The 15,951-nt window shown below is 41.0% G+C and overlaps 1 protein-coding gene across 11 annotated transcripts in view; it reads left to right on the top strand.

Moving 5' to 3' along the window:
• The window catches only part of SETD3 (SET domain containing 3, actin N3(tau)-histidine methyltransferase), an 85,980-nt gene that overhangs the window by 52,025 nt on the left and 18,004 nt on the right, over nucleotides 1–15,951 (top strand). For all 11 annotated transcript variants that reach the window (XM_063793126.1, XM_054666285.2, XM_016926710.4 and 8 more), the window contains one exon: nucleotides 15,146–15,204. In XM_063793126.1, the coding sequence (XP_063649196.1) occupies nucleotides 15,146–15,204 (59 nt within the window). The remainder of the gene's footprint in view (nucleotides 1–15,145; nucleotides 15,205–15,951) is intronic.

Here is a 15,951-nt window from a genome sequence, read left to right as displayed (position 1 = left end):
TCACCAGTGCTCCTTTTCTTCACTTTTCTTTTCTTGTCCAGCCTGTGCCCTTGGTGGTGTGATGCCTCCTGTGTCTGTGTTCTGTCACTTACTTGCCCTCCCTTGTGTCTTTCTTTTTTCTTCATCCTTTTAAATCTTCTTCTTTTTTTCCTGCAAATATGTTTGGTTCCTGTGAACAGAACAGTTCAGTGCAGAAGGGCACTAACATTTACTGGGTTCCTGGATCATGGAGTGGAGATCCCATGGAGCAGAGGCACAGGCAGCACCCAGGGAGCATGCAGTGAGTGAGAAATGACTCCTGGAGACACCGTATTATGGCAGATTCCAGCCCATCTTGACTAATAGTCATATGTTTGTGTGAATTTTTTTGAGAAGTACACCCAGAAGTTCATAATTAAAATTTTTTTTTTTCTTTGCTTCTTAGAGGCTTAAAACACACATTTATTATCTCACAGTTTGTGTGGGTCAGAAAGGCAGGCATGGCTTAGTTGGGCTGTCTGCTGCAGGGTCTCTCTCAAAGCTGCAGTTAGGGTGTGGTCTCATCTGAAGGTGTGACTGGGGAAGGGTGCCTTCCATGCCCACTCCTGTGATTGGCAGCAGGCTTCAGTTCATCAGTGCCTGGGTTTCTTGCTGGCAGTTGCTAGAGGCCACCCTCAGTTCCTTGCCACATCAGGTCCATAGATTTTATCAGATTCTCAAACTTCACCTACCCCCTCCCCACATTTTCTCACTTCCTCCATCACTTGTTTTTCTTTCTTTTTTCTTGAGGCGGGGCCTTACTCTGTCACCCAGGCTGAGTGCAGTGGCATGATCTCGGCTTACTGCAAACTCCACCTCCTTGGCTCAAACAATCCTCCCACCTCAGCTTTCCGAGTTGGTGGGACTACAGGTGTGTGCCACCACACCTAGCTAATGTTTGTATTTTTTGGTAGTGATGGAGTTTTGCCCTGCTGCCCAGGCTGATCTCGAATTCCTCACCTCAAGTGATCTGCCCTCCTGGGCCTCCCAAAATGCTAGGATTACAGGTGTGAGCCACTGCACCCAACCCCTCCACCACTTGTTTTGATTCATCCTTTGGCAGATTACTTTTCCTAAATGCTGAAGACCAGGGGGTGCTCAGTGTCTACAAAGTCCTTGTTCCTGGATGGATACTAACTTACTGACACCTCTCAAGTGCCAGCAAACTCTGGTAGCAGGGATTGTCTTCATTTTACATGTGAAGTAACAGACCAGATGGGTAGCACTGCTTGGGGCCACATAGCTAATACTCTAATGCTTCTGCCGTGGGCACTGTGCCACCCTCTGCAGGGCCTCATGTGTTGGGACTGCACTGGCATTGCACCTTTTCATCCCTCTGTGTGCCAATTGATTCTGCAAACCCCAGCTGCTCAGCTTCCCTTAACAAGCCCTCCTTTCCCTGCCTCTGCCATTTCCGGTACTCTCTGTCTGGGATGTCTCCCTTCCCACATGGAAAATCCTGCCCATCTTTAGAGACTTAACTCGCATGCCACCTCCTCTGTGAGTCATTGCCAGATCCCCCTCTTCCCGACAGTGACTGCAGCTTCTTTTCTGAATTCCAGCACGTGTCATGTATCCTGGTGTGACACGTCACAGTTTGCCTGTCTGGGCTCCCTGCTCCAAAGTCGTTAGCTCCTTAAAAGCAGGGAACTCATCTTGCTCATTGTCCCCCCACAATGCCTTGCACGCAGCAGACACACAGTGCAGGTTTGGGGAGTTGACGGACGAAGCTTTGCTGGGAAGCTTTAAGATGAGATTAAAGTGGCTCTGAAGCTGCAGAAATGTGCATTAGTACATCAAGGATAAAATTATACCACTTTATGCCTTGGCCTCCTTTATCGTTTTCTATAAAATAATAGCTATTTTACTTTGATAACTTTTGAGATTAAGCAAAATCTTTCTTGAAAGTTTAACACCTGTTCCTTTTCCTACTTTTTTGCAGATATAGTTCATCCTACAGTTTTCACACTTACTCACAAGAGTAGCACAGTAAATATTACATTTATTTCATTATGTCCTGTTTTTTAAAACATGGGCATATATTTTAAGCAGTTAAAGGCTAAAAGATGTGGTTATTTTGGTTATCCTTATGATGGGGTAACTTATTTTCACTGAAAGTCAGTGGGCATCTTCCAGTCAAATGGAGAAGTTGTCTGTTTCGTAATACAAAGGTATGTTTTCCTTGTCAGCATCATGTGCACCATTAAGTTTCTGTGAATAATTTGAAGTACCTAGCTTTATTTTTCGAGCTAAAAGGTTAATTTGCAAAATGACCACACTTGGGAAAGTTAGCAGCCTCGTCATAGGAACATGACAGGAGGCGCTCCGGATGCTCCCCAGCTGCCCCCCATGCTCTCTTGCCTGCCAAGTAAAACCCTGACATCACCGCCTGCTTCTCCCTGCGTCCCCACCTGAGTTACTGATTGCAGAATGTGGGGCATGCAGTGTGGGGGAGGCAGAAGGTGGGGAGTAGGTAAATACGAAAGGCAAGGCCTCTGCCCTCCTTGGCCGAGCGAGGTGTAAGTGGACACTTTGGAGGCTGGGATGATCCTGAACCTAGGAACTGAACCTGGGAACTTGCTTTTCTGAGCTTGGCAGGCCGTTCTGGTGTGAATTTAAATATGCTCCCACCTGGGAGAGGACACCTTAAAAAATAAATAAAGGGCAAATTTTAAAGGGAATCTACACATTGGTCAGTGATCACTACTAGATGGGCAGTCTCTTACTTTTCTTCCAACCTACGATTATGACTTCTGGGGAAAATAGGAAGTGGCAATGGTGAATATGGAGTCAGTTCATGTTTATCAGCAACTTCTGTTTGCCAGGTCCAGCAGGAGAGCTAAGGACTCTCTCTGCTGGGTCCCCTTCCGCCCTCTCCCCACATTCAGGCCTCAGCTGCTCTGCTGCTTTCCGTGCTCTGCACACCCCAGCACCTGTTCCCTGTTGTTGCTTCCTTCCTGTTTGTGACTATTTGTCAGTGTCCACCATCCAGCAGACGGGAAGATCTGTGAGGGCAGAAGCCAGGTCTGTCTTGCTCCCTGGTTTTCCACTTCACTCAGAGTGGGTGCTCTGAATATTTGTTGAATGAGTGAATGAATGAATGAAATCCATGAAGCAACTCAGGAGCAATTTCACGTGGCATAAACCAGAGTGCTACGTGGTATTTTGTAGACTGCATGGGTTAGACATTTAGAGGTCACTGGAGGTCATATGTAGATTTGAAGGCAAAGGAATCTTAAACCTTGTCTTAGGATTTGGCTAAGTGGATGGGGGGGCGGATTATTCCAATAATTGGATTATTATTCCAGTCTGGAAAGTTGTGAAAATGTGTATGTTTGGGGGAGGAGGGCTTGAACTGTTTTCCACATCAAGTTTTTTTAGGGATTAATAATCTAAGATTACCTCTAGGTTAATACAACAGCTTGTTTTTTTTTAGAAATTAAAAGGTAAATAGGAAAAATAATGGTCATTTTGCTGAGCATAGAGTCTTAACTGACAAAGCTAATGATCTGGAAAAACCTATGTTGGAAAATGTCACTTTATTATATATGTCTGGAAGTACAGATGGGAAAACAGATTTTTTTCTTTTTGCAGTAGATTCATTAAGTGCTTAAGAAGAGATTCTCTTCTGTACCATCTTCTACAGCCTGAGTAATTGGAGGCTAAATCTAAACTCCACATTGTCTTATGTTTCTTGCAAAAGAGGTAGCTGGATTGCTATTTTCTGACACTTAAATGGAGGTCCATTTCTAGGCATCTGCCAGTGCCTTGCTTAGAGCGAGATAATCCCTTCTGCACCTGCCGTGTACAAAGCGATTATGGCAGAAACTAAAGACTAATAACAGCTGACGCCTACTGACTGCTTACTGTTTGCTGAGAATGTTCCACTGAGCACAGAAACCTTAGGCACTTGCTCCAGGTCTTCCAGGTTCAGAGCTGGTGCTGGGCTTTGCAGGGCTAGATGCCAGGCAGGTGCTCTAACCACTTGGCTCTGCTGGGCCACACGGCAGCTCCCAGTGCCCGCTGGCAGGCCTTTCGTGTTCTTGCATGTGCCTAACCACTTGTGGCTCCTACTCTAGGAGAGGTAAACACCAAGGTGTGCACGTGGATGGTGGAGTTCCTCCTTGACCCTCTGACTTTGGCAAGATAGTTGGCTAACCATCTTGTAGAGGGTAGGACTCCTTAGTTCAGCAAACCTGCTAGAGTGTTATTTTGTGTGCCAGTGCATAAATTAACCATTATTATTTGTAGTCCTGTTTCTTTTGGTCTGGTGCAGTTTAATTTAAAAGAAGTAGGGAGAAGTGAAACTGGTTTGCTGTGATTTAGTCCATCAGCCCTCCCTCTGGACTGCCTCATCCCTCCTGTTCTATAGGGCATCCTCCGAAGCCCCGTGTCCTCCCCACCATCCCCTTTCTCAGCTTCTGCTCCCGGGTGCTGAGTGTTGTGAAGTTTCCAGGTGCCGTAACAGTTAGTGCAAGGTGAGTCTAGCCTTCTCAGCCTGGCCGGTGAGTCTCCTTCCTGCCTGGAGAAAGGCACAGTTGTGTCTTACCAGCTTCTCTCTCACTTCCCTGGGTACAGATTCAGGGTCTCTGTGTCTCAGCTCTTCCTGGGCTCCCCTCATCCCTGCACTGCTGAGAAAACTGAGACCATGTGACAAGAACTTCCTTTCCTTTTGTCTCCACCTGGGTTTCTTATGTCCTCCTCTCCTCCCCTCCCTCTGAGGAAGGGACCCCCCTTAGAGCTAAGGGAAGCCCTGGGGCCTGGTCAGGAACTCAGGTCAGGAGCTCAGCGACACTGGCCCTGTGTTTTCACTCTTTCTTTCTGTCCTGGCTTTATCCCCTTGGTTTACAGACAGCCCCCATGCCTTTGAGATGATGTCCTGTCTGTCTTCCACCTTTAATCGCAACATTTATCAAGAACATTCCACACTGAGAGTTCTTCCAGCCCCAGCAGCCTGGCTCTCCCCGCCCTGAAGTGTGATGCCCTCTGGGAGGGCCTGGGGTCTGGCTTCTCTCCCTGCGCAGTCCCCTCATCCTCCCCACGTTCCTGCTTCGTTCTTCCTGCTCTTCTGAATCTCCAGGCTTTTCTGACCCTACCATTCCTGTCCCCTGAATGTAAGAGCTCTCCAAGTTTCTGGGCTCCGAGTTGGGAGTCAGCTGACCTGGATTTCAAAACCCAATTCTGAAGTCTTTTCTCATCTATGACTATAGTCAAACATCTTATAGTAAAAGATAGCTTAAGTCAGTCTATTGGATTTCCTGCATTCTATCCCAGGTGGACAATTTAATAATTACCTGTTTTCTAGGTAGTGCTTAAAAGATCTGCACTGATTAAACTATTCTTTCATTGAAAATTTGTTTCCAGAAATTGAATGCTCCAACAAAATGGTATCATTCTTAACAATGTGAGATAGTATTTCCTCTGGAAAAAAAAAAAAGAGAGTGAAATCCATTTTACCACTATTGATCAGTAGAGCATTTAATTAAGAAAATATAAGGCAAAGTATGATTTTTATGAAAAAGGAAGTAATCAGACTTGAATTTTCTAACTTGTGCTACTTGGATATCCCTTGGCCGTTCTCATAAGAGAAACTAGGTACAGGTGGGTGCACTCTGTGTGATTTGGCCTTGCTTCTTTGTTCTTCCAGATTTTACCCTGTTCAGTTTAAGACAGAGTGTACCTTTAACAGTACTTATGGAAGTACTGTGAATGACTTTTTTTCTAACATATCTTAATGCTAATGGAGAAATAGCAAGTACTGATGGCATCTTAGTGCCTGCTCTTTTTTTTTTTTTTTTTTTTTTTGCATAACAGTGCTTAAGAGCCTTCTGGTATCTATTTTGGACTCCTAATGAAATGAGAAAGGCAATTAAAAAAATCAACTGAAGATAATATGAAATAGTTTTGCTTAATAACAAACCTCTCAGGTACTCTACCCAAAGGTATGGAGATTTTAAATTATGTTTGGTTATTCAAGTGTCTTGACTTACTATAATGCCATTCTATTTTGACTCTAATAAATTATAATCCTATAATTCAGTTCGTTGCCGTTTTAATGGGACATTTTACTAGTAATGTTAAAATATTCATTTTATTTGTCAAATTTCAGGGTCATATGTTTGAGGGTTCCCTTCTCAGAGGATACAAAAAAAGGTTACTTAGATTTTGAGAGCTATAGCTCTTTCTCAGTGACTGTATATTATAAACAAAGAAGTTTTGTTACTTCCCTCTGAAAGGCCTTTACACCTCCCTGCTGTAGGTGAGAACAGTAATTTGGCTGTATCTAGAACAACCCAGGGACAGTGTTGCGGATTTTCTCTTTGATTGGTACCTTTTGAACACTCTTTGAGCGTGGGGAATAGAGAAAAGGAGGGAATATGAATACTGGAAACTGCTTCCCTCAAGTAACTGAGCTTCCTGAGGTGGAGGAGCAGAGCCAGCGCATCTGCGACTTGCTGGTGTCCACAAACCCTCTGTCCCCAGGCGCCTGGGGGGCCGCGGGGCTCCACAGAGCCGCACACTGAGCCTTTGATGGGGGAAGGGTTTTTGAGCTGTGTATTCTTCCCTGCATCCCCACTTCCCTCCTTTGTGACCAGCAGCCCGGTATGGTACAGTGGGGACCTTTACCTTAGATTTTGTTATCAGTGAGATTTACCTAAGTAAACTCCTGGCAGCTGGTGACAAGGCAGTGTATGTGATGTGTGGATTTAGATGGTGCTCTTTGAGAATGTGGCTGTCTCAGGCTCAGTCAGTTGTGGCAGTCCTCCTAAATCAGTGGGATTGACTTATTACATCAGGATTTGGCTTGTCTTTGTTAGAACCCCAACAGTCTACAGAGAAGGGTTCTCAGATTCTGTGGTGCACCCCTAGAGCTCATTCCTCATGAGCTCCCCATAGACTACTCAACTTCCTTTAGGCTTAAAAGCAGTATGTTTAAGGGACCAAAGTTCATTTCCCTAACAACATGACAATAAGGAGAGTTGAAAGTAGCCAAAAAGATAATGCTAGTATAATAACTTGATATACTGGTTTAATGATTGGCAAAGCTGTGGGGTGTCTTTGAGGCTGTTAAGAGTTATCAGAAAAATGATAGAATTCCAGATGATGGAATATTGGAAATTGTTGGGACATCGATGTGGCGTCATTCTAGTGAAGAAAATGCCAAATATGACCTCTCTCATACATGTATTTGATACATATGTTTTCTGGTCCAAACTTCTTCATGTGCATGGTGAACAGAATTAGACCAGGCAATCTAAGTTACCATCCAGGGCTGAGATTTTATGACCGAAGACTTAACAGCTAAACATGGTATTCTTTCTGATGGTGCGGGAAATAATAGACTCACTGTCTTAGTTTTGCTAATGTTGCCTGCCTTTAAACTTCATAATGCCTTTTATAATACCTCTATAGTGAATTTTAAATGAGAACAGTATTTACCAAGCATTTTTCTGGAATTTCACCAAGCAAAAATATATTGATTTTATTAGACTTTATAAGACTTTATTTATAAAAGTAGGACAACTAGATATCCTCTGCCTTGAAGTAAACTCCGGAAAACTCTTGTCTGGGTTGTTGCCTAGCCTCATCATTTATTAACTGGGTAAACTTGGGTACGCTTTTAATGTCTGTCTCCCTCAGTTTCCTCATCTGTAGAATGAGGCTAATAAGTGCCATTTCATAGGAATTGAGATGATTAAATTATATGCACATAGAGTTCTCGATAGAGTGCCCGGCACAGAGCGCTCAGCAACTGACGACTGCTAGTGTCTGTCTCCCTCTTCCACTGTTTCTCATGGAGATGACAGAGAGCTTTCTTATATACCAAGCTGAGGTCATACCTTTCTAGGACAGGAGTTTATCTACATGTTCTGAATGTCAGTTACCTTATAAAGGAAGTTGGTTTCATTATGGTGGTCCTAACATTCTCTTGTAAATGACTGATTACTACTACTGATTACAACTACTCTTGTAAATGACTGATCATGCTAGATTGACTCATTTAAACAGAGTCCAACGTAGTTATCCTGAATTATTGAAACCCAAAATTGCTGAAATTAAAACTAAAACAATATATTATGAAACTGGTGATAATACATAATTCTAGCCTGCTTTTTTGATACACTCTAGCCTGCTTATAAAATAATAACTTTTTACCGTTCTGTTTATTTCTAGTTTCTTTAATAAGATGGAGGAGTTGGAAGTATATATATCTTTTGAATAAGCATTGATCGATTGGTGGAGTTGACTTTTTGCAGACCAGAGAATGAGGCTTGGTCATCGTTTAGAGTCCTTAAGTCAGTCAGCAGATTGAGATGTTGGGGGTGGGGGTGGGAAAAGGCAAAGAAACGAAAGATTTACTGTCTTTAAAGAAGACAGCAGTAGCTTGTCTGCACCTCCCGCTGCCCCCCGCCCCCCCGCCCTCGCCCGGCTTTTTCCAGTGAGGAAATGGCAGCACAAGTGGTTGGGCAGCATGCTTGGATGACCTGGCAGGTTCCCAGCCTCACCTATTCGAAGGGTGTGTGCTACATGTTTGGGGTGAGTTGGGGGTGGGGCAAGATTTGGTGACCATTTGGTACAGAGGACTGGTGGGCTTGATCTGTGTTGTTTCTCTTTGGATTCTTAGAATAGAGCTTTCTCAAATGTGTTTAAAGAGAGATTTGGGGAAAAAAATGAGAAGATTCTCTGGCCCCTAGATGGTAGAAGAATATTCTGTTCATAAGAGGGAACATAGAAGGATGTGGAAAGCTGTGTTTTTTGAAGCCTATGGTCACTGCTTTGGTGTGGCAGGGGTGCCCACATGGGCTGGAGCTTTCTGAAGAGGAATGTGGAGATCAGATTCCCCTGGGGTTGCCAGTCCCTGGTGCAGCCTCTCAGCAGCACCTTTGGAGTCATAGCTTTCCTCCGCTGTCCCAGGAAAAAGAGTAGAAGTGTATCTTGTCACTTGGAGAAAGAAGATTTTTTTGTCCCATTCCAGCAGGTGTAGTTAAAAATAAAAATAAATTTTAAAATTTTAAAAAAGAAGAGGAATTCTTTGAATGAGGCACTGAGCAAGGCACTGGGGACTCACAGGTGGTCAAAGAAGACATGGTCCCTGCCTTGCTGAGCCTGCCTGTGGGGACTGGAGGGGAAGAGATGCTAATCAAATGGCCACAGCGCATGCAGTTGTGAGGGGCAGACTGAGGCCAGAGTGGGAAAGGCAGGAACGGGGCAGGAGGATCAACAGGGACCTGGAGATTGGAGAAGGTGGCCCGGAAGAAGAGGGATTTGCACGACCTTGCCTACCGTCCTTTTGTGGTTTTTTGGTCACTTATCTGTCTTCACTGCTAGGCAGTACCCCCTGATGATATCAGTGATGTACAGTGCCTTCCACTTAGGAGGTGCTCAGGAAATGAAGTATGTGTTGAATGAATGAATTTCTAGTCTTAACCTATCTTCATCTTTTTTTCTAAGTCAATAAATATTTGTTGAGTAATTGATGATCAAAAATATTGATTATCACTAAATTTGGTTCATAATTGGTTACCCATCATAGAGTATACAAATGGTAGCTAATAAAAAGGTTTTTAAACAGACGTATCTTTTGCCATGTTTCAACAAATTTTAATTAAATTTAACTGGATGTAGATTATACATTCATTGTCTTCCAATGGGAGAAATTCTTCCATCATAATTTTATAAATTTATTGAACAATGTTATTTCTCCACTAATTTCATTTTCTTAATTTAAGTTTTTTAAATTATAAGGTAATACACATTTGTCATAGAAAAATTATATATAAGCGAAAGGCAGAAAATCTTAATTCAGTGTGTATTGATGTATTTAAATTTTTATTTCATCATATCAAGTGAATTCAAAGAACTTTATGATGAAAAATTCCCTGAAGAGTTGGATATAATCTGTGCTTAAAAATAAAAGTCTTAAAAATTGATTTTTTTCCCTCAAGAGCTGAACATGTGAACCATGTTTTGATTCTGATTTATGGTCATCAAAACTAAATTTTCAATTCAAGAGATACTTTGCAATTTGTCATTCTGTTCAACTGTATTATATCCACTTAGAAGATGGGTTGATCAGCCTTCTAGAAACTCGCTGTCTTGCATGCTGCTGCTTATGAGCCTGCATTTGGGGGTGGAAAGGGGAAACCTCAAGGTATTTAGTGTAAATTTTTCTCCTACCTGCCATCTTTTCCATCTTTCCAATATTCAGCTTTCTTCTTTTTGTTTATCTTCTCCCGTTTCTCCTCACTCTGTTTCCTTCTGGGGATGTCCATCTTCTTACTCTCTCTCTGCTCCCATTCTCTCTCTGATTGGTGCAGTATTGCTTTGAAGAGGAAGGGGGTCTCTATAGGCCTATAGGATGGGCCGATGGAGCTGTCTTTTGCACCTCCGCTTTCTCCTTAATTTTTACAAAGCACATGTATTTGCTGAGGCCATGGATCCACAGTGGGCCTAGGGAGGATGCCACAGGCTGTCCTGCCCAGGAATTTGTCAGACCAGAGATCCCTTGGTTATGTGAGATAGGGTCACATTTCTGAAACTTGCAAAATTGCATCCACCCTAAAAGGCCAAATGTGAGAGTTTGTGACTGATCTCATCCTTGCAGAAGGAAGGAAAATGAAACCATCACGTGAGTTAGGTGTGTCTGTTCCTGGCTAATTAGTCCCTGACTAATTAAAAGAGATAGTCCCTGACTATCTCTTTTAATGTATGCTTAAGGAGTGAAGCAAAACAAGATCCAGCTGGATTTTAGTCAGAAAAATTTAATTGCATGGCATTATGGTTTTTTTATCAGAACAAGCTAGGTGCAACTTCTAAATTATATTTTGTCATTTCTGATACTATAGTCATCAAACAGGGCAGAGTCACTGAATTCTTCCATAAATATATTTGAAATTAATAATTTTGCATTATGGCAGGATGTAAATTCTTTAACATACAGTATTTAGAAGAGTCATTTCTATGAGCAACTTTCCTTTTTGTATAGTTAAATGCCTCATTGAAGGTGATTAATATGTTCAACTTGTTTTTCTTTAAGTAAAAATCAGTCTGGGTAGAGAAGAATATTCTTTAGAAAAGTAAATATCTGATTTTGGGAAATGTTTGTGTCTTAGAGGCCATTTGTGTGTTCTAATATATTTTTTTCTTCAGAGCATTTTGATTCTTTAGGTTAAATATGGCCTTTTGAGAATTGTTTTAGGAAACACCTCTCCATGTATTTATGGAAATACCTTTATTTTATTTTTAAAATGCTTATTGTTAAATGTTTAAAAAACATGAAAAACAAAAAAACCTTAACGCAAATGTATTTTGTTCCTGTGCAGAGCTGTTAATGTTTCAAAGCTGTTTCACGTACTAGATGTTTCTGAATTAGGGATTCACATAATAATGAATTCTGCTTATTTTAGTTCTCCACAAAGGTTTGTTGTATGAGCTTAAAATAAGCCTGCAGCTGATTTGTGTAACACATATTAACTGTTTGTTTAGTTTAAGTGCATGTCTGTATCTCTCATTTCTGATCACCCTGGAACATTTGCATGCCGCACAGCAGCCATCTTCTTTTATACTTTATTAAATATCTGTCAATTATAAATATCAAGGTTTTACATTAATGTCAAGATAGTACATCAAAAATTCATGGAATATGTGACTTTTTCCATGGGTATTTAATACTTAATGCATCTGTGTCATTTTTCTTTCCAGAGATATTGACAGGTTTTATTAAGTGTTTGTTAGGGAGATTTCATTTTTATCAAGGGACTATAAAGAGAAGCTGCATGCTAAATCAATTTTTTAAAGCCAGAATATTGTTCATTTTTTCATCTTCAAACACTTATAATCCATAGGTTTTATTTAAATTTCTTCTTGGTTTATTTTTGTTTTATGTGAGTGATAGTTCAAGACGGAACTTTAATAAGGATCAAATATGCTGACTGTAGTGGTTTTTAATTTCCTTAAGCATAGCTACCAGACCCATGCAATATGGTAAATTCTTCAAAATGTCATACTTACATATTTAGCAATATTGCTCTGTTTTATTGAAGCCAAACAAACAATTTTAGATATTAATCTTTCCCAAACGTAGTGATTATTTTGTACTCGGTACAATATTACTGTGTCTCAACATGGAATGCCTCGTTTTGCTGGAAGAGGGAAGGGGAAGAGTGCGTCCCTGGGTTGCCTGGCTCTGTAGTGCTTCAGGTCTGATTATGAGCCACGGCAATGGTTCATTTCTCCATCTTCATATATTTATTGTGCTCAAGAAAGTAAAAATATTAATCACTTAAAAAATCTGGAGAAAATCCGTGGCTAGTTTCTCCGCCTGTATTTACTGGGAGGTGTGGGCTGAGGGGAGGTAGCGCTTCAGGAGACCCCATTGCCGCTGCTGCTGGGCCCCCCATGCCTGAGAGGCCCTCTCACTGTCGTCTTTCTGACAGTGGCAGGCAGAAGCTTCTCAGGGACCCTCCTCACCCATCCCATGTGTGTCTGTGTCTTGGAATCTACAGTTACAATTGGTTTGGAAGCTAAAACCAATTGGCTGCAGAGAGTACGTTTTCTGTTTTAATTGTATATTTTTATTTTAAAAGTGCAAGCTAGGAATGTCTTCTAGTGAAAAGGCTATTGTAATCAAAACCTTTATAAGCACCACTTTGCTTCATTAAGTGAGGAACGCTCAGTTATCTTTTGTGTAACGTATGAGCTTAAAGATTTTCATCTAAGGATATTTTAGGAACTTTCCAGTAACTTCAGATTAATAATTTTTGGAAGATGTGTTTTAACTTGGTCTTCAACAGGGAAAAAAGGTTTTTGTTTGTTTGTTTGTTTTTAATACATTGAGCTTAAATGAAAATTGTTTGGCATAGACATTTGTCTTATCCTTGTTCAATTCTTCAGAATAAGTAAAACCATTTATTTTCAAAATTAAATATTTTTAAATTATGAGTATTTTTGATATTTGAATGTCTCAAGATTCTTATAAAACTATTATATAATAGTTTTTAGAGATAGCAGAGATTTTTCTTTTTAGAAACCAAATTTTAGTTGGGTAAAGCTGAAGTAGTAGCTGTTTTTGATAAGCCCAGTTTTTGGTTTACAGTAAGTTGCTTTAAGGGCCTTGCCCTGGGAAATATCAAGAACTCTGCGACTGTAATCTACTCTCCCAAGATGCCAGTAGGTGGCGGTAGTGTCACAGTAATGAGAGCTCTGTGGAGTTATTTCCTTTCTCCGTTAGTGTCACATTTTGCTTTAGTGTCACTGTTAAGTGCATGTGTCAGTGGCAGAATCTTTTTTTTAACCAGATTTATGTACAGTGTGTACACCCTATTTCTTAAGAAGATAAGAACAACTATTTCTAACAGATTCTGCAAATATTATGTAACCATGCAGCCAAAATGATCTTCAAAATCTGAAGAATGCAGTGACACATTTTTTTCTTGAGTGTTTTTTTTTTTTTTTCCCTAAATGATTTCATCAGGACTGTGAGCATGGACTTATATGTTGGGTAAGAAATGTGTATGAGTAGCAGGAAGAGAAACATTTTGAAGAGTTAATTTTCCATCTCTTGATGGAGATCACCCATGTTTGGATAGGTGTATAGGGTCCAAGGCTACTTAAAGAAATTTGAGAGTTAGAAGACTCTTGAAGTTATTTTTAGATTTAGCATTTTGAGATTTAGCATTCCAGTTTTGAATATTGTCATCTTTTCTGCCATTTAATAAGTCAGACTTCTTAGTGGGGGCTCCAAATTTTTAGACTTAGAGATTTAGCATTGGAATTTACTAACTTTCTACAGCTTAATTCTACAGTTTAAATGAATTAAAATACGTAAAAATAACAAAAACAACACTTTCCCACTTCCTAGAGTATGAAAACAGGCAGGATGTGCAAAGTTCCCAGTTGATCGGGTAATGCGAAGTTTCATTTTATTGCAAGTGAAGGAACTTTAGCAAAACTAACACTCAGTTGGCAGCCTTTTGTAATACATAATTTGCCTAAAATTGCGCACTGAGCACAAGCTTTTGTTTTCTAATTGATTTACGGTTTTAGCTACTTTTACCTCATCCCCTACTGTCCTGCGTAGGGTGCCAGCGAGTACATTACAGTGAGCGATGATAAATTACAGTGCACTTGTGATGCCAATGCGTCAGGAGTGAAAACTGCAGGCTACATGGAGCTTCCTGCATTAAAAGTGGTGCGGAGACCCGGCTTCAGCAGGATTTCATTTGTATCTCAGAAATAACCATTTGTTCATTTGATCACTTACTACAATCTGTCTATCAGACTGTAATTGAAACTGAAGATCAAAATTGTACTATTACAGCTTTTAATTTCTTAATTGAGACAAAGTTTTTAAGTGCTTGAAAGGCCTAAAGTGGAGGACGTGGTGAAGAGAGAATATGAAATCTATATAATTTTCTCATAAAAGTGAAGTTTTAGTATTTTTACCAAATGTTCTTTTGTCCAGGAAAGAAGTAAAATTTAAATATGCTGATCTGTTTTGTCGTTATCCTATGTGTTTGTGAAGTTATTTTATAGTCTCATAGACCTGCACTTCTCCTGATTTTCCGTGCTTGATCCGCATTTGCCGTGTATATGATTCATGTGCGAACAAGTTGATTCCCATGAAATGACTTAAGTCGGAGAGAAATGAAAGAGCTTTCAACCGATTAGAGTGCCTTTAATTTTTCCTTTTGTTGACATGGGATTTGAACCCTCTCAGAAGGCCTGTGCGGTACATCATGGCATGAGGTGCAGAGCGGGGCCAGGATGGACCTGGCTTGGGCGGCTCTGCATTTCTGCTTAGATCCAGTGCTCATCGCGTAGGCGTGCCTGCCTTTTGTAAAGTCGGTCCACCTTAAATTGTGTTTTGCGCGTTGTCTGTGGGTGCTAGTATCGAAATATGAAGAAGCAGATTTATGGCGGCTGCTGGGCACAACAAATTAAGTTGACAGTGATGTATGAGAGCATAACAGCGCGATGATCCCTCTGTAGCGTGGCTGGACGCCGCCTGCTTCATTTGGCTCTTGTTAGGATCTGTTAGGCAGCTAAATAATGAAATTCTGCTGACTGATTTCTGTTTTCCCTTTTTCTCTTTTCACCTCTGCTTTCTAAAACTTCTAATTCCCAGACCCATCCTCATGCCAACAAACTGCCCTTGAAGGATTCTTTCACTTACGAGGACTACAGGTTGGTGTGGGCTGTGTGTGTGTCTGTGTATTGAGGGTGGTTTCTAAGTGAAGTGGGATCCTGGAAGGGAGGGAAGGGCTTCAGTGAGAAGTGACCTGCTGTGACCGTTAAAGCATCCAAACAGAGCTCATCTTTCAGAAGTTATCAGGAGCAGCTTGGATAAGTATCAGCATTTTCATAGCCATGTAGAAATTGCCATTAACCTGTCATGGCGGGGGATTAGCTGAGGTAGCCAAATGCTACTTGAGATTAACATTAGTGTTGGGTGGTCCTATGGATTTTTCTTTTCTTATTTAAAAAAGACTATGTTAGTGTAAAATGGGGACTTTTTTTGAACGGAGAGATTTAATTCACTGCACAGTGTAATAAAAAAGTCACATTTTACATTTCTTACAATTCATAGAGGATTTCTGATCAGAAAGGAGTTTTATGGTTTGCTTTTCAATGAGGCTTAAAATAGGTGCAGAGTCAGCATTTGGGCAAAAGAGGGTTGGGTTGGTGGGTGTCGGGGAGTGGATTTTGTGAGTCACGAAGATCCGGGAAGGGGCCTGAGCCCTGCGCAAAGCCCTCCTTCTGGCTCTGCTTCTTGGGAACAGTCTGCCTTAAACACTCACTCCTGCATTTCCCCTGGCTCTTTCAAACCCTGGGTTTGTTTTTAAATGATGATGAAGGCCAAACATTACTTTTGTTACTTAGGAAAAGACTTTGTACGTTTGTAAGAGATCAAACCTAAATTTTTGGTTATGT

This window comes from Pan troglodytes, chromosome 15 (genome assembly GCF_028858775.2).
Source record: "Pan troglodytes isolate AG18354 chromosome 15, NHGRI_mPanTro3-v2.0_pri, whole genome shotgun sequence".
NCBI classification, from domain to species: Eukaryota; Metazoa; Chordata; class Mammalia; order Primates; family Hominidae; genus Pan; species Pan troglodytes.
Note: the sequence above shows the minus strand (reverse complement) of the source record. Positions and strands in the feature narration are given on the sequence as shown.